This window comes from Alnus glutinosa, chromosome 14, assembly GCF_958979055.1.
Source record: "Alnus glutinosa chromosome 14, dhAlnGlut1.1, whole genome shotgun sequence".
Taxonomy (NCBI): Eukaryota; Viridiplantae; Streptophyta; class Magnoliopsida; order Fagales; family Betulaceae; genus Alnus; species Alnus glutinosa.
Window position 1 is genome coordinate 6,838,679 of NC_084899.1, and position 22,645 is coordinate 6,861,323.

General features: G+C 38.1%; 2 protein-coding genes across 3 annotated transcripts in view; both read left to right on the forward strand.

Moving 5' to 3' along the window:
- Nucleotides 1-17,416, forward strand: part of LOC133857179 (nuclear pore complex protein NUP205) — a 67,286-nt gene extending 49,870 nt beyond the window's left edge. For both annotated transcript variants that reach the window (XM_062292330.1, XM_062292331.1), the window contains exons 26-45: nt 5,662-5,865; nt 6,581-6,673; nt 6,749-6,862; nt 6,982-7,152; nt 7,309-7,364; nt 7,442-7,514; nt 7,600-7,790; nt 7,879-8,005; nt 8,158-8,235; nt 9,450-9,614; nt 10,195-10,359; nt 10,437-10,574; nt 11,333-11,476; nt 11,780-11,902; nt 12,036-12,131; nt 12,258-12,392; nt 12,513-12,613; nt 16,308-16,427; nt 16,535-16,667; nt 17,116-17,416. In XM_062292330.1, coding sequence (XP_062148314.1) covers nt 5,662-5,865; nt 6,581-6,673; nt 6,749-6,862; nt 6,982-7,152; nt 7,309-7,364; nt 7,442-7,514; nt 7,600-7,790; nt 7,879-8,005; nt 8,158-8,235; nt 9,450-9,614; nt 10,195-10,359; nt 10,437-10,574; nt 11,333-11,476; nt 11,780-11,902; nt 12,036-12,131; nt 12,258-12,392; nt 12,513-12,613; nt 16,308-16,427; nt 16,535-16,667; nt 17,116-17,199 — 2,511 coding nt within the window. In that variant the 3' untranslated portion in view covers nt 17,200-17,416. The remainder of the gene's footprint in view (nt 1-5,661; nt 5,866-6,580; nt 6,674-6,748; nt 6,863-6,981; nt 7,153-7,308; nt 7,365-7,441; nt 7,515-7,599; nt 7,791-7,878; nt 8,006-8,157; nt 8,236-9,449; nt 9,615-10,194; nt 10,360-10,436; nt 10,575-11,332; nt 11,477-11,779; nt 11,903-12,035; nt 12,132-12,257; nt 12,393-12,512; nt 12,614-16,307; nt 16,428-16,534; nt 16,668-17,115) is intronic.
- Nucleotides 17,417-19,763: 2,347 nt separating this feature from the next.
- On the forward strand, nt 19,764-22,539 carry LOC133856932 (uncharacterized). Its single transcript, XM_062291990.1, has 2 exons — nt 19,764-20,657; nt 21,747-22,539. Exons 1-2 carry the CDS (start codon nt 20,052-20,054, stop codon nt 22,107-22,109), a joined length of 969 nt encoding a protein of 322 aa, XP_062147974.1. The 5' UTR covers nt 19,764-20,051; the 3' UTR covers nt 22,110-22,539.
- The last annotated feature ends 106 nt before the right edge of the window (nt 22,540-22,645 follow it).

Consider the following 22,645-nt stretch of genomic DNA (forward strand, 5'->3'; position numbering starts at 1 on the left):
CGAATCTTCATATCAAACTCTCCAAAGGAAACTTTATGGCGTGGAAAACACAGACTCTCGCCTACATCAAAGGACAGAACGCCTACGGCTTTCTTGACGGCTCATCTTAGCCTCCTCCTCAAACGATTCCAAACCCTTCAACTGATGCCGGCGCCCCTGCCACAATCGTCAACCCAGAATTTCTTGCGTGGAACCAGCGTGATCAAATGATACTCAGCATCCTTATCTCCACACTGATCGAACCCTACATAGTCCATGCAGTTGGCAGTGTCTCCTCAGCAGCTCTCTGGTCCACTCTACTCTCAATGTTTGCATCTCAAGCCCGTGCTAGAGTCATGCAAATATACTTTCAACTTGCCACAGTGAAGAAAGGTAGCAACTCCATCACTGAATACTTCCAAACCATCAAGACTCTCAGTGACACTCTCGCTGCAGCCGGACAACCTCTCAATGATTTTGAGAGTGTCTCTTTTCTCCTCAAGGGCCTTGGCTCCGAATATGACCCATTTGTGACATCTGTCACAACCAGGGTTGATCCCTTATCCATAGATGAATTCTATGGTCATCTACTGGCTCACGAGATGTGCCTGGACCAGCAGACATCTCCCCTTGATCTTCCTCTGCCTGCTGCAAATCTTACAAATCGCTCCTTCCCAGGCAGAGGTTACCGTGGCCGTGGAGGACGCCCCTTCAACCGTGGTCGTGGATACTTCCCAAACAATCGTGGTCTTGGTTCCTATTTTTCTCCTGATGCTACCACTAGTTCCCACCCTACCTGCCAGATTTGATCCAGCTCCTTAATGCTGACTTTGTTGTTAAAGATTTGGGTGATTTACATTATTTTCTTGGTGTTGAGGTTCTCAAACTGACCTCGGGTCTTCTTCTCTCAACGGCGCTATATCATGGATCTTTTAAAGAAGACAAACTTGCATGAAGCCAAGCCTGTTACTTCTCCAATGGCTTCCTCTTCAATCCTTTCTACTTTTTCAGGAGATCCAATGGAGGATCCGTCTCTCTACCGCAGTACAGTGGGCTCCTTACAATATCTATCTCTCACAAGACCCGACTTAAGCTTTGTTGTCAACCGAGTGTGCCAATTCATGCATCGACCTCTTAAACCACATTGGCAGGCCATTAAAAGAATTCTCTGGTACTTGCAGCATACAATGTCTCATGGGCTCCTTCTTCATCGCTCATCTTCTAATGATCTTCAAGCTTATTCGGATGCTGTTTGGGCTGGATGTCCAGACGATCGTCACTCCACCGGTGCATATTGTGTATTTCTTGGTTCAAATTTGGTATCTTGGAGCTCACGCAAACAACCCACTGTCTCTCGGTCATCTACAGAAGCAGAATATAAGGCTGTTGCAAACACTACAGCCGAACTCTTATGGATCCAGGCACTACTTCACAAACTTGGAGTTCGGATCTCTTCTCCACCATCACTTTGGTGTGATAATATTGGCGCCACCTACATGTCCGTTAATCCAGTATTCCATGCACGTACCAAGCATGTGGAAATTGATTTCCACTTTGTCCGAGATCGCGTTGCCGATAAGTCCTTGGTGGTTCAATTTGTTCCTAGCTCCGATCAGCTTGCCAATGTCCTTACAAAACCACTTGTTTCGGCCAAATTTCAACAACTCTGTTTCAAGCTCAACGTGCGATCTTCCCCGTTGATCTTGCGGGAGGGTATTAGAACACCTCTCGCACAAGATTCAAAGTCCCAGCAGGAGTCTTGTGCGGCTCAATCTGTGGAGGTGTCCAACCGGGACTCTACTAAGAAGTCCTCTACTTCTATCCAAAAGCCGAGTCCTATGATAGAGTCCTAATGCAATAGTGTCATAGCTAGATAAGATTTCAAGTGTTATAGTTTGAATGTATTTAGAGGTAGAAACCGGTTGCTAGACTAGAGTTAGTGTTTATCCTAAACTCTGTAATGAACTTCTATATATGATCAATGAATGCTCGGTAAAGAGTAAGGTTTCAACTTCAATAATTTCTATGTTCTATCAAAATGGGAGGTGAATGGCAGAGATAAGGTTCGAACTAAGGACCTTTGGTTCTGATACCATGTTAAATCACCACTTATCCATAAAACTTAAACTACTAGAAAATGATAAATTTAATAATGTAATTTGTATTCTAGCACTCCAATTTACGTGTTGGCTCAAACTCCTCCTTAATTGAAAAAGTTAATGATGGAGACAAGATTTGAACTCAGGATCTCTGCTTTGATACTATGTTAAATTGCCACTTGTTTGAAAAGCTTAAGCTGTTAGAAAATAGTAAATTTAATCATTTAATTTATATTGTAACACTAACACGTATGGAAAAGAGTCTCAAAATATGAAGCAACTCAAGAGAAAATATAAAATTGTTTGGAATTTAATCTATTCTTGTTTAATGTGGTGCATTTGGAGAGAAATGAATGCTCAAAGTTTCGATGATTGTGAGAAGACAAGTTCGTATTTACAACTTTGTCTTCTTAAATCCTTGTTTGAGTGGATCTCTGCAAACGCCTTTCTCAATATCTCTAACTCTGTAAATTTTTGTGCTCTCTTTTCTTTGTTCATGATTTGTTGGGTGTTTCTCTTGTATACTTCCTATATACTTCAGTTGCCGCCCTTGTGCTTTTTATTGAACTTGCTTTACTTATTTTTTTTTTTTTTTAAAAAAAACATTTATCATAAGGAAACATAATTTATTGAGAGTATATAATTAGAGAAGTTCTTCATTGAGGAAACCTAGACGATGTCAGAATGATCATGAAATCCATACTCCCATTTTCAAAACATGTTTTTCTCATATACATGGAATATAACTTTCCATATAAATAACATTTTGGTTAGCTTAGCTGATGAGCCTGTAGAGGTTCGTGAAGTATCCAGCTCTTGGCTAGGCATCTGACATTTCCAAAATGCCAGGGATCTTCCAAGTATAATAACAGCAGCATAACATACCATCAATTACATGCATAGGCCACGAGAGCATGAATGTGTGTCTGTCTTGGCTGGAGCTTGCATCAACCACAAGGGTTAGAACTTGTATTGACCATGAAGGTCGGAACGTGCATCGCAGTAGTCCCAAATCATACCACAAGACTAAACCATAAAACTTCATATTTTCTCAAAGCATTGTTTTCCGTAACATTCTGAATGCAATATAGGATATCCATCATATATTTAGAATATCATGTTCATGAAACATGTAATTATTTCAACACAACTAAATGGCAACTTTGGATTGCAGGCTTGTGAACATGCATCTGTTTTTGAAAACATAATTGCAGGTGACATTTCTGGTTAAAACATTTGAATGCATAATAAACCTTTTAAATAAATTTCATAACCTAGCAAAAGCTCATACCACAAGTCCCTAAGCTGAATCCAGAAGAAACAACAGTCTAAACTTGGAGGCGCTGAATCTGGGTTCCCATGTTTCCTTTTCCTAGAATTACAGCTTATTACTAACAATCACAGGAAACTTAAGCATAAGTCACAACTGTAAACTTCCACAAACTCAATAAATTCGTCATCCCTCAAGAGGTTCCCAACACAACACACACACATCCAAACAACTTAATGCACTATACTAAAGATGCATGCACCAGAACAGCATAAATTACATTATTCAAGGAAACAAGAGAATATCCAAAACGGGCAGCATATTTATCACCTCTCTTTTAAGTGCCAAATGATAGAACCAAGTCCAAATAAAATTTGCCAAAGCAGTGAACTTTCATCTCAATCCAACCAACCGAAGTCCAGATTAACAAGTATTCTACATTTTCTGGTCAGCCTATTTTCAAAATTAATTGATTCCTTAGAAGTCTCCTAATCACTTGAAATTTCATAGGCATTGGCTATAAATGAATGCTCATTATTACCAAAATATCAGTGAGGTGAAAGATTCGAATATGTCCTTGGTATGTGTGAGATTAAATCCAGTGTATCCCAAGTCTCAACCCACGTTCAAAAACATACGAACATATTCAAAGGTCACCACTAAATCATGAATTAGAGTCAAAACATACAAAGAATCAAAGGGCAAAACCTCATAATTTCATACACATCAATTTCACACAATATAAAACTCCATTTCATTACCCATGAAAACCAAACTTGTACTTAGAGGGTCCGTTATCAAATTACAAATTTTTATTATAAAATGCTGCCACAATAACAGTTTAAACAAAATCCAAGGGTTTCTGACAAAATCAAGGATGGCCATACAGTATCTATGGGTTCTTGGTACAGCCAGCCCTTAAAGAGGGCTTAATCCTCATCATTATGACTTTTTAACTTCTCTAACATCTTAACAATAAACAGTCCCAACCACCCAAGCTTCCAAAAATCAAAACCCCCAATCTCCTGTTGTGGATTTTGTCCATAAAACAGCCCATATGATTTAGTCTCAAACAGGCCTTTTAAGGGGCTTTATCCCCTTCAAATTCTTTGTAAAATCGACTTCAAAGCTCTCAAATACAACAAAAATAAGCCCCAGGCCTTTCCTCTAAAGCAATCAAAAACCTCCAATTCAAATTGGGAGATTCAGCCCTAACAATAACCTATTATTCTTAGTCATTCCAGCCCCCATTTAAGTCATAATCAACATAAACGTTTCATTAATTGCCTTTCGCTTTTTAGTGATATTTCAATTACTTATAAAAGAAAAAAAGAAAAAAAAAATTATTCTGCAATTAACATGAATTACAAACAAGAATCAAGATCCATAAGACCTTGGATTTTGAAGTAGCTGATTATATAGGATTTAGTAGCTGAATATATAGGATTTAGTTTCTGAAATTCCGGTGTCCTTACCATAATATGGTGGTCAAAGAGAGGGTGATAGTGGCTAGAAGCGGTGACCGGTGGCGGGAGGTGGTGGTGCGGGTGGGCATAAGCTGAGAGGGGTGCTTGGCTCTAAAGTGGTGTTTATAGACCAGGAGGATGACCAGGCTAAGAAGAGGGGCTATATACATACTTTTCAAAAAGGAGAAGAAAATGACTAGTGGGGGTTCCTTTTGGTCTATTTACCAAACTACCCCTAATGTTCCCCAATATTTTGAAAGGCCCAACCAATTAATTATGTTGTAGGGTTTGCATAGGAAGAAAATAGAGGAAGAAGAGGCTATGTTGTTATACGTAGCCTCTCTCACCTCATAACATATATAAATATTGTAAAATCTAAGACTGACTAAAATACCCTATCATATTCTTTTAACCCTAACAAACTCTTCTAACACTCCTTAAGCTGGAGCATATATATAAGCCTAATTTAGAACAAAGAAACTCTAACCGCTTTCGACAAAAGGATTTTGTAAACTCTCACCTCATAATATATATATTGTAAATCTAATACAATGACCAAAATACCCCAACATGTTCTTTTAACCCTATCAAACTCTTCTAGCAAAATTATACATGGTTATGTGTTCTGAAGTATTCAAAGGATCTCCACAAAATATCTAGAAGGCCTTGAAAAATAAAATGTCATGCAAGTATCTCTCTGATGATAAAGTAAACTAAATTACATAAAGTAATGAGTAAGCACATAATCCCCATGAAGCTTGTTTGGGGTATTACAATTAAACTCTGTGTTGTTCATTTCTAAGACTTCATTCATATTGACGGCCCTCTTGGTTACTTTTTTGTCCAGAGAGCTTGGTTGTTGAAACTTTTAGCAATTGAGTTGCATGCTGGTGATATGAGTAGCTCCAATCACCGCGAGGCATGTCACAATATTCTTGCTCATCTTTTTGGGGGGGAAATTGTTGACATTGGTGACGTTGGCATGATACCTCATTCCTTTCTTCAGAATGGAGCAGAATACTCTGGAACCAGAACTATCAGTAAGAGTAAGGTACTGTTTGTTACTTGAATATTTTATGTTTCTTCTATAACCTATTGGCATAACCTGATAGATTTTTTGCTTCTAATTGGTTTTTATGCTTTGAGCAGTATATGATAGTTTGTTAAAGCATATTTTTGCTTAACAATATTTTCCATTTATCATTTTACTCTAGAAATAGTTGATTCTTTCAAGGATCAAAGTGAAATCGTACTGTGATTATTATCATTCAGTTTATATTTTACTTACCTTTCGAGTTTATATTGTTTCATTGTTGTTTACTGTATGTTGACACTCGATCATGATTCTTAATCAGTTGACAATGTTGTAGGACATTATAATATTTGGAGGGATCCAAATTAAGTTTATCATTCATTGTTTTGTTTTATTTATTGTTTTTCCCCTCTTTTCAATCAGTGGGTAGTATTAGCATAATGACTGGAAAACACCCTACCAAATGAAGAAGTATGTACGATTGGCAATAAACTATAATTTGCATGTCATGAGATCCTCCTTTGTCTGTTTTCTGGTTTTCCTTATGTTTATTTCTTGCCTTGCCAATTACTAAAATTTGTTGCTAAAGGATTGAGTGAAGGAGTATGATGATGTTAATAAGACTGTTGTATTGTTGGTGGCTTTGTTGTTGCTATCTCTTGTTACTGCAACATTCTCAAATTTTCCAACTTTTATTACTCTGATTTTCTTTCTTCGATCAATGTTACATCAGGTTTTGGAGTTGCTTGAAGTTCTCCAATTTAAATCTCCTGATACCACTATGAAGCTTTCTCAGATTGTTTCTAATTTAAAGTATGACTTGCTGGTAAGATTCTAGTGCTTAAGGGTATTCAATTATTTTGTTCCTGTGAGCAGCATTTAATTGTGTATGTTTTTTTAGGTAGAGGACATACTTGGGAATCCAGCAACTTCTGGAAAGGGTGGTGTCTACTATTATTCAGAGCGTGGAGATCGTTTGATTGACCTTGCTTCACTCCGTGACAAACTTTGGCAGGTTGGTTTCTTGAATTAAGTGCCAGAGATTGGGTTTCTGTTCTCTAATAGTGTATTCCTAGTTTGTATGCATTCTTCTCTCAAGGGAGTTCTGATGCTGATTCTAGTTTATTGTATCAGAAATTCAATTCTGTTTTTCCCCAGTTGAGTAACTTTGGCAGTGAAGTTGAGCTAAATGATGTAAGAGAGACAATTCAACAGTTGTTGAGATGGGGATGGAAGTACAATAAGAACCTTGAGGAGCAAGCTGCCCAACTTCATATGTTAACTGGCTGGTCACAAATTGTTGAGGTCTGCTAATTTCTTTCTTCATATAATATTGTATATCAAGTGAGAGCTCTTTGAATTGAGATTTTAGGTATGTATTATGACATAATTATGGAATATATTTTATCAAGTGTGTATTCTCTAATTTTACTTTATTTCTCCCCCACTAAATGCCTATAGGTCTCTGCTTCAAGGAGAATTTCGTTGCTGGAAAATCGATCTGAAGTTTTATTTCAGTGGGTTCTTTTATCGACAGTGCTTCTTTCATTACTCTGTTAGACTCTTTGTAACTGTTTCATTTGATCATGGACAGGGTTCTTGATACTTCTCTAAGTGCTTCTGCCTCTCCAGACTGTTCACTGAAGATGGCATCTATTTTGTGCCAGGTACATTGATCCGTTGGTGTTGCTGCAGATTGCACTTTCTTGCTACTTATTGTTTTTGACTTATTCTGATATCAAATCTCCTTAGGTTGCTTTAACATGCATGGCGAAACTACGAGATGAAAGATTTTTGTCCCCTGGGGGTTTGAATTCAGATAGTATCACATGTCTTGACATTATAATGGTGAAACATTTATCAAATGGTGCTTGTCAATCCATATTGTTTAAGGTTGTCATGGCAATTCTTAGAAATGAATCTTCCGAAGCTTTGAGGAGACGGTATGGTTTCAGTTAAGATATCAGTGCTGTTTCTGTGATTGTTGAAACTTTTCCATTGGCTTCTGACCAGTTATCTTTCTATCTTCAGCCAATATGCTCTGCTTCTTAGCTATTTCCAGTACTGCCGGCATTTACTTGATGCTGATGTTCCAATGACAGTTCTGCAAAACCTGCTTCTTGATGAGCAAGAGGCTGAAGATCTGGATCTTGAGAAGGCGTGTTGTTTCTAAAACTTAATGCAGAAGTTTCTTTAATTTGCAGTGTCATCTACTAATTAAAAAAAAAATTGCAGTGTCATCTGTTACTCGGATAATTATTCATGTTGATTATCTTATCCCTCTTTTTTTTTCTTTTTTCTTTTTTTCAGATGGACAAAGAAAAGGCTGAACTGGCTCGAGCTAATTTTTATATTTTAAGGAAAGAGGCACAATCTATTTTGGATTTGGTGGGTCTCTTGTTCCTGCTCTGATTGTTTGTGTACAATGTTGAAACTAAGGTTCCATTTGTTTCGACGTAAAATATTTCCTGACATAAAACGTTTTCCGCTGAAACTGAAATATTTTTTTCGGGAAAACTATTAATTTTCTAGTTTTTGGCTGTTACCCTGAAAATGATTTTCTAAAAATATTTTCTACTAGTGGGAGTGGTATTGGCGGGGGTTGGTGCCGGCGATAGATGGGGTGGCATCTAGGGTGTGCCATGGTGTGGGTGTTGGCGGTAGGGAGGGTTTGAAGACAAAAGCTGTAAAGGGAAAATGTCTTGTGCGTTTAAAAAAATATAAACCATTTTATAGAAAACAATGTGGTGTTATACACTTGATTGAAAAATGTTTCACGGTTGACCAAGTTTTCCAAGTGTAGTCAAACACGGGAAAATACTGAAAATGTTTTGTGGGAAACATTTTACATCGAAACAAATGGAGCCTAAATGCATGAACTCTAGAGACACTATCTATCATATTTCATAATATGGATGGATGTGCATAAAGGTTTCTGAGGTCTTATTCATCAATAAAGATAGTTCTCAACTGAGTACTATCTATTTTGAATAGTTGTTATCTCTTTGGCTGGGTATGGGGAAAAGTTGGGTGGGGGATAGAGTATAAAGTTGGGCATGGACCATTATTATATCTCTATTGACTAGAAATGCTGAGGGGCTTTTATTTATAACACACACATATACTCCCATATGCCTTTAGTCTGTTTTCTTTCTTAGGTGAGTATGGGCAACTGATGTATCATGCAATTATATCACCCTTGGAGGATTTCATGTAGTGATTGACCACTGATGCATTTATCTTATTTTGAACTATATTCATACTAATCTTGAAGGGCTTAGTTCTTCATGAGACATTAATCTTCTATTATTCTTCATGGGTTGCTTCTGTGTATACTTCATGTGTACTTAGGGGCGTCTTACGTTTTTTTTATTGAAATTCTCTCACTTATCAAAAAAAAAAAATTGGTGCTTTTGGTGTATCTTTTGAGTTTTTTATCTGGTCTCTAGGTATTATTTTTCTTGTGTTTATTGCTTTCTCAATATTTTTTATTAGCCTTCTTTATCAATATTCCATTTTGAACTTCATGTGATTTTCATTTTTCACAATTGTTTTCCCTTTCTCTTGCTCTTTTACATGTTTTTTTAACTTCAAATCTCCAGGTAATAAAGGATGCAACTCAAGGCAGTGAACCTGGGAAGACAATCTCACTCTATGTTCTAGATGCTTTGATATGTATCGATCATGAGAGATATTTCTTAAGCCAACTTCAAAGCAGGGGATTTTTAAGATCCTGCTTCATGAGCATCAAGAATGTTTCATACGAGGTGTTTATTCTATCTGCTGTAGTGTAACCATTAGTTCATGCATTTATGTTTTACCAGATCATGTACTAAAGCAGTGACATAATTTGGATAATAAGATGCAAGGCCTGGTAATTATTCTGTTCAAAGTGTTAAATTTACCAAGCCTGGCTAGGCTGACGAGAGCTGGTTGGGGCAATGGGGGAAGAAGATTGTCTGGGGCTGGGGGTGATTTTCGAAGATGGTTTTCTTTTTTAAACTTCGGGTTTTGGGGGGGGGGGGGGGGGGGGGGGGGGGAATTGGGCTTGGTTTTTTAAGCTTCTTTTATGGTTGATTGAGAATTTTTGGTTGAGCAAGTTTTCCTATCCATAATAAACACGCAAAAATGATGAAAACATTTACTAGAAATTGTTTTACGTCGAAACAAATGGAGTCTAAATTTCATGTCTTTGTTTTCCTATGACATTAAATGGGGATCTCCTGTTTTTTTTTTTTCCTCTGGACTGTCTGAATTCCTTATTGCTTTGCTTCTACATTCTTTCCTTGGTGATATTCATTTTAAGCAAGTTTCAATATGATAAATTGATCTAAGCTTTTGTTTTAGGATGGTGGGCATTCATTGGTGTCATTGCAGCGAGCATGTACCCTCGAGGCTGAACTTGCTTTACTATTAAGAATTAGTCACAAGTATGGAAAATCTGGAGCCCAGGTTCTATATTCTATGGGTGCTTTAGAGCATATCGCTTCTTGCAGGGCAATCAATTTTCAGGTGAATTACCACTGTCTATTGGCTCATTGGTACTATTTCTTTCAATTCACTGAAATTGAAACTGAACCACCTACCAGGGAGGTTTGAGGCGGCTTGACATGAAGCTTCAAAGACATGTGGCTCTGGATTTTGACAAACAACGAATGATCATAACTCCAATGTTGAGATTGGTCTTTTCTCTAACGTCATTGGTTAATACATCTGAATTTTTTGAGGTCAGGTTCATTTTTCTAATTTTTTTCCACCCGGCTAGTTGAATTAATTCCTTAGATGTTGGAACTCTTTTCTGCCAAATTCCTTATATATTAGGTAATGCATCTTCTTTGGAACCGCAATTTTATGCTTCACTTAAGCTTTTGCAAAAATGTGGTTCTCTTATGATAGAATCCTGATTTATCTTGGTGGAACCTCATTTACTAATGATAACTTTTACCTGTCGACGAACTCATTAATTAATTAGATCTGCCTTTGTACAAACTGAACCTGAATTGCTCTCTCCTCTAGACTTAAGGATATTTTTGTTACTGGACAATCTGTTGCTTCTCAGTGCTATGCTTTTTTTTCTTTTTTCTTTTCTCTGTGCTTTTAGTAGTTATGCCTTCCGTTTCTACCTATGCTCTTTTCACTTCATGCGTGGAAAAGTTGGAACAGATCATAATCCAGTGATCATCAAGTAGTTATAACTATTTATGCTCTATCAACAATTAAATCTTGGTGTGACCTCCAGCTCACATGAGTGAGCTTGTCCGATCAAAATTTACAACTTTACTTAAATTAATATGCCAGACAGAGAAACTTCTGTTGACTTTATTTGAAAACTGGAAGGCAGGGTCTGACTTTGCCTCAATTTTTGTGAATTATTGAAGGTTTTACTGAGGTCTTTCATGTTCTTCCTTATTTTATCTTTCATGTTCTTCCTTATTTTATTTTTTTTGGAAAATGCTATATTTTTATAAATTTGGGTGTATAATAGGTGAAGAATAAAATTGTTCATGACGTGGTAGATTTTGTCAAAGGACATCAACTGCTAATTGATCAAGTTCTTCGGGAAGATGTTTCTGAAGCTGATGAATTGACAATGGAGCAGATCAATCTTGTTGTTGGTATACTCAGCAAGGTAATGGTCCTCGAAGATTTGTTCTGGGCTAGTCTGAAATTTGTCTCTGGCTTTATGCTAGAAATTCTATCACATTATTTGGTAGGTTGGATGGCATATGGGCACTTTGAGATGTATGACAGTGTTAATGCAAAATGAAAATGTTCACAAGCATTCTAATGGGCATCCAAATGGATCCAAAAGTATCCATCCCTGCTTATACCTCATAAGAAGTTGTCCTGCTATTTCTCTATCAGCTATTTTTCTTGTTTTATTTTTTTAGGGTTTCTTAACAAACTGTTGATTTTCTTCTTCTTTTTTCAGGTTTGGTCCTATGAAGAGCGTGATGAATGTGGTTTTGTTCAAGGGCTATTTGGTATGATGCGTGCTCTATTCTCTCGTGAGTCAGAGAATCCTAGTTTTCTCCAATCGTTACGGTGTCTTGAGGTTTGCTCATAGCTCTTTCAAAGGATAGCCGAGTCAGGAAGCAGCTTATATATAACCACTGTGCACTCCTTTCTATTTATTCACTATGTTCTCTCATTTTCTTTTTCTCCCTTTTTTTATGATGTGTTTTTAGAATCATAGGAAATCAGAACTGAACTCATTTCAGTTATGCTTCAGCCTGAGCTCTTACCTGTATTTTCTGGTCACAAAGAAATCCCTGAGACTCCCGGTATGTGTACAAAGATTGAGCAATGAACCTATATAATTTTAATTTCATACCTGCGTCAGCGTTGGGAAAGGTTGTGCTCAATGGATGGGCATATATTTCTTCTCTTACCGACATGCTTTTTCACAGGTTTCAGATGCACCCTCAGATTACCATGCTGTTGGACTTCAACAGCCCACATTGAACTTACTTGGTTCTCTTCTTAATTACGTGACAACTGCTCTAGAAAGAGCGGCCGAGGAAAAATCCTTACTACTCAATAAGGTGCAAGAGGATTGCAGACTAGCATAATTATTATCTTTGTGTTGCATTCTTTCTATATACTAATCAATCGCTATATTTGCTATGTTAATTATTGGTAATATTATGCTCATCCTTTTGCAGATTCGAGACATAAATGAACTATCAAGGCAGGAGGTGGATGAAATTATCAGTATGTGTTCTCGTAAAGATTGTGTTTCATCATCTGACGATATACATAAAAGGTAATTATTACTGCTTTTTTCTCTTCACATCTTCTGTTTAATCTTTTGACTAGACAGTTTAGTTCTTTCTTCTCTTTTTGTAAAATCTTTTACTTATTGTTCATGTTCTCTGAAATTCGCTAGCAATGTCCGCAATAAACCCAAAACACAATTAAAGGAAAACATGTATTCTAGGGTATTCTATCAGTATAACTGGGAAGGGTTGATCTTTATGCTGCAGCAAACAGGTTTAAGATGCTCCTTTATACTATAAAACTTATCATAAAGTTTTAATAGAAAATTATAAAACTTACGATAAGTTTTATAGTAGAGAATGTGTTCCACTGGCTTCATTTTTGTAATGCATATCGCCGATGGGTTAGTTTTCATAGATACTTTATCTCGTCGGCATGCGTGCCGACATCCTTGAGTTAGTTCAGATGGGTTTCGTTGACTGGTTTTACATAGAATCTAAAGAGTTTGAGCTCTTGGTGCCTGATGGTGGTCTGTCTTGCGGTTGGTTGAGAGAAGATGCGGTCTTTCCCGTGTGATGCTGGTTGATAAATTCAGCGTTGAGTGGCTAAAAAAATCGATGGAGAAGATTGTTCGTCTGCGTGAGGAATCAGACTTCATCGATTCTTCTAGAGAAGGGAATAAGGCTTTCATTGCCCAGAAAGCTTCTAAATAGAGTAGGCCGGTTTGTCGAAATAGCGGAGCACAGGGTGGGTGGTCGCCGTGGTCTGATTGTTCCAGAGGGGCATCAAGGGAGGGGATGGAAGCTTTTAGCAGCCGAGTTGGGGAAGGTGGTGACCCTTTTCAGTTCCTCTCCCGGGTCGCACTCTGTCATGCCTCTGATTCAACATCCCAGGGACCTTGGGGGCTCCAATGTCACGGACAAGGAGGTGGTGTTGGCTTCGAGGACATTGATGTCCTCCAGTGTCGATGGTGGTAGAAACAGAACTTAGTGTGGCAGGTATGGCACCTACGCGGAGGGGCGCTCCCCGTCATTTGTGGAGGTGGTGCGCACGTTGGACGACAGCTCAGTGAGGGCGATGGGGAAGGAGTTACGCAACTACGGTTAGTTGGGCATGAAGCAGAATGCAATAGGGGGCTCTAGGGGTTAGATCTCAATGGGTGGCTCAATGGGTCAGAAAGCGGCAGAAGGCTCGATGGGTCAGACTGCAGGTGGCTCCAAGGATCAACGTTTCCCTTTTCGTGATATTGAGGTTGTCGAGATCTCTCAGGAAGAAAAGGTGAACAAAGGAGATGTATTTCATGGGATTCTTCGGGTGTGGAAAAGTCAACTGAAGATCATAAAATTGGAGGTGGACCGGGCTATACTGCAGGTTCTTGAGGGATTAGAGAGCATTGGGCCAGTTACTCAGGCAGTTTCTCAGGCCCAACCCCAGCCATAGAAGAAGAACATCGGCGTGAGGAATTAGCTTCTCTCTCGAATCGTGCTCTAAAAGGCTGCAGGGAGCTCAGGAATTTGGAGAGCTCTATAAACTAAAAGGCCAGAGGCGATTCAAGTTTTGGAGAAGGCAAGGTGCATTACAGTTGTGATGTGGGACACAAGGGTGGGGACGAACTTAGGCGAGTGGGTGGGGTGGGGTTTTACCTGGGCTGTAATTTTGATAGGGTTAGAAGGTTTCTTTGGGTTGACCTGGCTGGTTGGCTCAGCTAGTGGAAACTGCTTTGGGGTTTTGGCCCTTTTGAGGGTGTAAGGGGGGTGTTTTTTGTTTTTTCTAGTTAGATGTTTCCTTTTGTAAACTCCTTGTGTACTTCGAGGCGTCTCACGCTTTTAATAAAATTTGTCGATTGCTTATAAAAAAAAAATAATAATAATAATAATAATAATAATAATAATAATTGTACAGTATAAATCCACAACTTGTCAACATTTAGTTTTACATAATTATCATGTTTCTCTTTTTGGTTGAAACTTGGGGTGGAATAGATTAAAAGAGATCCTATATTTTCTTTTTCCTTTATTTCTCTGTTTTATGGTGGGGTTTGGAGGCTGGGGGGCATGGGATAGTGATGCAAGACCAAACCAGAAGTGAGAAGAGAGTGGAAGAGTCGGAGAGAAAAGCCAAGAAGAGAGGAGAAGAAGCCAAAGGGAAGAAGAGAGCTCGGTAAGAGGGGAAAGAGAGAGAGAAGATCAGGGGGGAGAAGACGACAAATCCATGTCCATTAAATTATTCATCAAAAGCTCCAAAAACAATAGAAACTTATGCTTAAATAGAATAAAGGCTAAACCTGACCCTAACCCTAGTATTACTTGGGCTAACAGCCTGCTAAAAAAACATGAAGTCCAAATAAAATAGTACATCCCGTCTGAAAGATAAATAATTAAAACCAAAATGCAACTAATAAAAAGTCCAAAAAAGCCCAATAATGATCCAGGTAATGCTATATGTGGCTCGTATGTGGTGCTCTGCATCAGATAGGTAAGTCCCTGTATGGTTTTGATGATCTCAAACTTAGCCACAATCTTTAAGGTCTTCGTTGTTGCACTGCACCTGATTCTTTATCTTGTCTTGGAACTTAAGCATAATTTTCTAACACGACAAAACTAGGTGGACTGGTTCATGACTTGCAAATATAAGCTTTGTATGCCAATTCTGTGTTGTTAAAGTTGCTAATACCAGATAATTACTTTCGATTGGTGGTATGTCTTGGTTAATTAATTCCTGTGTTCACTTGTTGGTAGTTTAACTTAATAGATGTAAAATTCGAAGACCATTAAATATGATGTATCCATATTCTAGAAAGGGTGTGATGTGTCCCCATTCAAGAAACATGGTGAGGTGTCCCTAGTGACCTGTGTCCCATCCAGAATATTGTACAAAGCTTCTATATATAGAAAGGAATGTCTAAGAGAGGGCTATAATAATTAAGCCCATTTTCTAAATGACCTACGCAACAAAATAGTCTCTCATACTATTGTTTGATGAGTAGTAGAATTTCATTGAGCATAAAGTGGAAAAGGTAGTTAGTATACAGGAGGTGTGGTGTACATATCAGCCTCCAAAAATTTTCAATCCAAAGAGATAAGATCTAAATAGGACTGACAATAACGTTGGACTATGCTTGCTAATGCATCCAGCGGTTATCCTGAGAACATAACTTAATCGAATTCCAACTTAGCTCATACTGCTGACGATGCAGTTATTTCACTCTCCAGAAGATCCACATTAGGCATAGCTCTACAGTCTTATGCTGTTCCTCCAAAGTGTTGAAATGTACTGACAGTGCATCTTCCTTCTTTTGGTTTATTCTTCTGTTAAATTCTTTTGTTTTCCAACCAAATTTGAATTAAATGTACGGTCTAATTCATCAGACTTCCAATATGTTTAAAGATTAGATTCAGTTGGATGCAATTAAACGTGAATTCCTTCAACTAATGCAGAGATTTGATACATTTTTAATTGAAGCTATAGATATGCTTCTGGTAGTATCTTCTGTTGGCTAATTACATAAGTTCCTTCTAAATGGTATCGCATATGTGCTAGAGCATTTGCAATCACCTATGTTGTGCCGTACCAAAAGACACCTGTGCTGTGTAAGCTCTAAAGAAGGTCCATCTGGGCCTTCCTTGATTGCTTGTCCTTATTGTGTATTCTGTCTTCATGGCACATTAATACCTTTATATTTTTCCCTGGAACATCTAATGTGTTCTTATTGTTTTTGCAATGGTTCCCTTGTTGCACAGGAGGTATATTGCAATGGTGGAAATGTGTCAGGTTGTGGGCAATAGAGATCAGCTAATTGCTTTATTGCTTCCACTCGCAGAACACGTGCTAAATGTCATCCTAATCCATTTCCAGGATAGGTAGCCCTGAAAGCAATGATCCAGTCTTCTTGTGTGCATGTTTATTTGATGTCATTTTGCCATTAAATGTTGTTTTCCTTTGGTTAATCTTTAGTTTTTCTTGGCAGTTCTGTCAAATCGGATGCCAGTGAAGCTGTGAAAGCAATTACTTACGGTGCCAAGTCAGAGTCAGGAGAGGACATATCTTTGCTGTGTGGAAAGTTAATTCCAACATTAGAACGGCTTGAGTTAATAAGCGAGGTACGCTACTATGACTGTTACAGTTTAGCCTGATCGGATTCGAAGTCATTCCTGCTTGAGAAACATGTTATAGACTGTATTGTCAAACTGGCATTCCAGTTGCAGAGTTGGTGATGGTTAGGATTCAATTCTGTTTACTTCTGTAAATCGTTCAAATGAAGCAAATGGTAGTAGCTATCATCTGATATGTCTGTTTTGTTCGTTGCATTAGTCCCATGTTTATTAAGTTAATATTATTGGAGGTTTGGTTGGAAAAGGGTCCTTCACGGGCCTTGGTATAGTTTAGTTCGAGGTCCTTGGTAAGCTTCTTCGACAAATTAAATGGCAATCCCAGATCTTTTAGTCTGGTCGTAGTTGTCAGGGTTGAGGTTATAACTTAATATTATTTACACTCATGGACTTCAGAAATTGGATATTTACATGTTGGCTCTTGTCAATGTCTTCTCAGGATAAAATAGGCCACAATCTAAAGGTGTTTCGGAGATTAGTAGCTTCTCTTAAGGAATTGACAATTCAAAACTTGGCTTTATGAGAAGGTTTCAAGAAGCGGACAGAAGATTTTCCTTGATGTATTCATTATCGTTCTTGTAAATTTTTAATGTATCAAGTATATCTAATCTTTCTTTCTTTCTTTCTTTCTTTTTGTAAAACCTGTAAGTTGTAAGCTTATTTGTTTATATGAACGTAACAACTAACAAACACCACAGATTTTTACAAAGCTTACCTAAATATGCTCTTTTGAAGCCAAAGTTTGATTGAGTTCTTAGCCACGACCGTGTTCGCTCAGATAGGTCAACGCTCTATAGTCGGTATATAACTATATTATTGGCTAGGATTTTGATCTTAAAATCTTCTACTTGTAAGGAGCATTTCACTACTGCTGCGACGTTCCAAACAAGCTGTTGAAGGCCACGTAGCTGATGTGAACTTCAGTTTGCTTCAGCCAGAAGTGTTATTTTATAAAAAAGCGAATTCAAAAGAACAGCAAGTATTTTTTATTTTATAAAATGATATTTCCGTTATTTTGAATCGAGAAAATAGGACATTGAAACCGTCGTTGCAGAATTTAAAATATTGAGAGATTACAAAAATAAGAGTATTTTTAGTAGTCTCACCAAATTTTACTCACCAAAATAATTAAAAATCACTTTTTTCTATTCTGGTGAGCTACTTTATTAAAAATTTTCCAGCAGTTTCATTATTTTAACTAGTCAATATTCACTATTCCTTTTAAATAATAATTTTTTAATATTTATTTATTCTTTCTCTATATCATCTTTTTACAAAAAATCATTCATATCCATGAAATAAGGACATTATCGTGTGAGAGATGGGAGATGGGAGAAGAAAATGAGAGAAAAAAATGAAAAAAGTGTGCTAATCATGTGAAAGAGAAAGGTGAAACAAAATTTGATGAGTGGGTTGTTGAGTGAAAATGTCTCATCTAATTTGGTTAGTAATTTCAGTCATCAAATTTTTTTGGTTAAAATGGTGAGGCTGTTGGGAGTGGTTTTTCAGGATTTTCATCAAATTGGCTCACCAAAGTAGTTAAAAAACTATTTTGGTGAAGCTACTAGGAATGCTCAAGGTAGTTATAACAGCATTTGTATCCCCCCTTCCCCTCCCACATCCCACGATGTGGCACATCCTTATTGGTCATATAGACTAAGGTTGTATTTGAAATTACAATTTCGTAAACAGAAAGTGTGGTTTTAAACTAAATCACAGAAAATGAATTGTTTAAAAATTTCGTTATTAAAAAATTGCAATTTGAAAATGCATAAATCTGCTTATTCAAATTGCACGCAATTGAGTAAATTTTTAAAAATGTATAATTTTAAAGGCTAATATGCGATTTTAAATGTTAAATTACGATTTTGCCAAACGCTTGAGGGTGCGTTTAGAATTACAATTTTATAGATACAAAGTATGATTTAAAACTAAATCACAAAAAATGAATCGTTTGAGAAACTATGTTTTTAAAAAATTACGATTTGAAAACGCAGAAAATTGCATTTTAAATCCCAGCTAAGAGATGCTTTTTGAAAATGTAAAATTTTAAAATTAGTTTGCGATTTTAAAAGTCAAACTATAAATTTTAAAAAATGACATTTTTAAATAGTCATACTTTTTAAAATTACACATCGAAAACGTACGACTAACTGCCTTTTTAAAAATTAGGGATAATTGCACTGTTGGTCCCTGTGGTATACCATAATTATTTTTCACTCCCTATGGTTTAAAAAGTTCATGGGAGGTCCTCGTGATATGCAATAATTACAAATTGATCCATGGCGTCAAATTCTGTTAAATTTTTTAACAGATTCCGTCAAATGCCACGTCAGCGACACTTGTCGCTAATAAGATGACGACACGTGTCCACCGTAATAAAAAAATATAAATTTTTTTTTTAAAAAAAAAAAATACTTATTTAAAAAAAAAAAAAAAAAAAAAAAAAAAAAAAAAACTGAAGGGGCCGGCCACCCCTTTGGGGGGGGCCGCGCGCCACCCCCAGTGGCGCGGAGCCACCCCAGTGGCCTGGGGGTGGCCCGAAAGGCCACCCCTGGAAGATCCAAGGGTGGCCATCGGGCCACCCCCGGCCACTCGGGGTGGGGCGCGGCCACGCCCAGTGGCCTGGGGTGGCTTGGGGGTGGCCGCGCGCCTCCCCTGCGGCCACTGGGGGCGGCCAGGCCACCCCCAAAGGGGTGGCCGGCCCCTTCAGTTTTTTTTTTTTTTGTTTTTTTTTTTTTTGAATTTTTTTTTTTAAAAAAAATAAGTATTTTTATTTTTTTTAAAAAAAATTTATTTTTTTATTACGGTGAACACGTGTCGCCATCTTATTGGCGACACGTGTCGCTGACGTGGCATTTGACGGAATCTGTTAAAAAATTTAACAGAATTTGACGCCAGGGATCGATTTGTAATTATTGCATATCACGAGGACCTCCTATGAACTTTTTAAACCATAGGGAGTGAAAAATAATTATGATATACCACAGGGACCAACGGTGCAATTATCCCTAAAAATTATCGCGTGCAAACCCAAACTGTTTTTGTTCTTTTTGTGGGGGCGGGCGGGGGGGCGCTTGAATCGCTTCCCATTATCACTTACAGCTTCCGACTCACTCGTCTTTTTCCATATAAGCAAAACACTCACTTCACAGATCCAAATACTCACTTCATAGATCCAGTTCCACACTTTCTCTGAAAATTTCCCTTCCCCGCTCACATCCCCCATTACATCCCCATTCTCAGCTCACCTCACTCGCCTTTCCAAGAAAAAAACAAAAACAAAAAGATTAAAAAAAAAAATCTCTTTCAGAGATCCACCAGTTTCCCGAGAAAGTTTTAAATTTTCCCGGAAAAATCTCAACTTTATCATTGATGGCGAATGCTTGGAAAAGGGAAAAACCTTCGCATTTCCACCTCTCCAAGACCATCTGCTTACTCTTCATTAGCACCCTTCTTTTCCTCATGTTCTTCATCTATCTCTCCACCCAACCCTCAAACCCTATCACCAACCCCACCTTCAAATCCGATTTCCCATTCTACCCATTTCCACCTTTCAATTGCTTGAAGTGCCCCCAATCCCACCCCGTGATTGCCAACCTCGTGGAGGGCCTCCGATATCCCTTCCTCTACTCGCTCTCCGACCTTGGAACCCTGCCCGATAAGCCCCACAAGAACATTGTCAGAATGCTCAAAGGGAAACTCTTTCGGAAGCCCGATATCTCTGTTTCGGTCCAGGAGGTCCTGGAGAAGCTGAGGGGTGAAGGGAGAGATAATGGGGTTGTTGTGGATGTGGGTGCCAATGTGGGTATGGCCAGCTTCGCTGCCGCGGCGATGGGGTTTAGGGTTTTGGCCTTCGAGCCGGTGTTCGAGAACTTGCAGAGGATTTGTGATGGGATTTATCTGAATCGGGTCGGGGATTTGGTCACCGTGTTCGAGGCTGCCGCGTCGGACCGGAGTGGGAACATTACGTTCCACAAGGTATTGTTTGTTTTGTGCTTTTTGTTATTGTTGGTGGGGCTGTTGTATGGTGAATTTTGTTGATGGTTCTCATAATGTGCGTCATTGGGATTAATTAATAGTTGTAGTTCATGTTTTTGGAAAGAAATAGTTTATGCCAAAGGAAATGGGATTTTTATTTACGTAAGTGATGTGTATATGGGATAGGATGTCCGAAAATGGAAGTTTAATTTTGTTGGAATATCTCTAAAACAGCGTTAAGATGTTTCATTAATCGTATAATGTTTGATTCAAAGTAGGGGGTGGTAATTTTGGTGGTTTGTTTACATATTGGTTTGGATTTGATTATATGTCATGACTTAGATGGTAGGTTAAAGTGTCTCCTAATGGATCTATCTAAATTCCTTACTTCTGAGAGTTCATTGGATTGAACTAATGGTGGAGGAGATGGTATGTACTCCTGAGAGCTCATTTGAGGTTATGTGGAATTGAGAACATTGACGGTGGCCTTTTAAGGTCATGGAACCTGTTAAGGTGTGATTGGTCTGGTTTCTTGCAGCAGACTATGATCATGCCTTGGCCTTAGGTTAAGGACTGGGATGCCGATGTACTGGATTCCATAGTGAACTAAGAGGTTCTTGTGATTGGTTTTGTAGATACGGATGAAGGTTGCAATGGCCCCAAGTACTTGTTATTTTGCTACTTTGTATGAAGCCAAGGGACATTAACAAAGTGAGAGGTTGCTCCAAAAATATGAACCATGCAGAATTTATGGTTAATCTCACCTGGAAGCATGAAATGACTAACCTCTGATAAGAAGGCTTGGCTCATTGCTGGTAAAATTAGTAATGAGTTGCAAGCGTTTAAACTTCTGTACTACATACTATTTTTCTTTTAGATGTAACTCATGTTATCACTTTCAAAAAAAAAAATCATTTCATCTGGATGCTTTTCCAATTCATTGAGGAATTAGGAAACCCTTTAAGTCAGGTTATACTGCTGAATTGTTGGTGAATAGGAATAAGCTTTTGTGATCCCATTTAAATTTGTCGTGCTGCCTAATTCTTCTTTTTGCTGCATTGCTAGTTCTAATCCTTGCTTGTGTTGCAGTTGGTTGGCCGGCTTGACAATAGTGCTGTTTCAGCGACTGGTGCGAAGATGGCATTCAAATCCAATGAAGAGATAGCACTTCAAGTAAGGTCCATACCCCTTGATGAAGTAATTCCTGAGTCAGAGCATGTGCTTCTGATTAAAATAGATGTTCAGGGCTGGGAATATCATGTGCTGAAAGGGGCCTCAAAGCTACTAATGAGAAAGGGAAGGGAAGCCCCGTATCTCATCTATGAGGAAGATGAGCGACTGTTGCAAGCCAGTAATAGCAGTGCCAAAGAGATTCGAGACTTCCTACAAACTGTGGGTTATAATCATTGCACCCTGCATGGTACGGATGCGCACTGTACCAAGAGTGGTTGACATTATTTTCCTCCTTAAAGTTTGAAGGGATTTGGCTTAGGTGCTGTATTTCAACGGTTCAGATTTTATTCCAAGTTTCTTAGAGGTGCTGAAAGGCATACAACACCTTATCTCTTAAGTGAGAAAAACCAGATAAATTGGTCAGAGGCCCTGATGACTCTCTGTGACACGGTTGGCGATTGCATGGTTCAAAGTCAGCTTCTGTACTGCTCAGAGGAAACATATATGAAGACAGTGACGGTACATGTACAGAGCGTTTGGGTTTGGAAGAAGCTGCTGTGGGCTTGCATGCTAGTTAGATTTTGTTGGCTGTGCATTTATTTGTAAGCCTAATTTTGTTATTTGATCTTGTATGGACTCCTAGTTAGCAACAAATTCTCATAAGAAAAAAATGAAATTTTCTGAAATGAAAGTGGAGAGTATTCATATCTTTCGTAATGTCCGCCAACCATATGGGTACATAAGGTAATTTGGGTGCTTAGGAAGAACACGTTGGCATTCCAAACACTCCAGAAAGATGAATTGCATGAACAAGT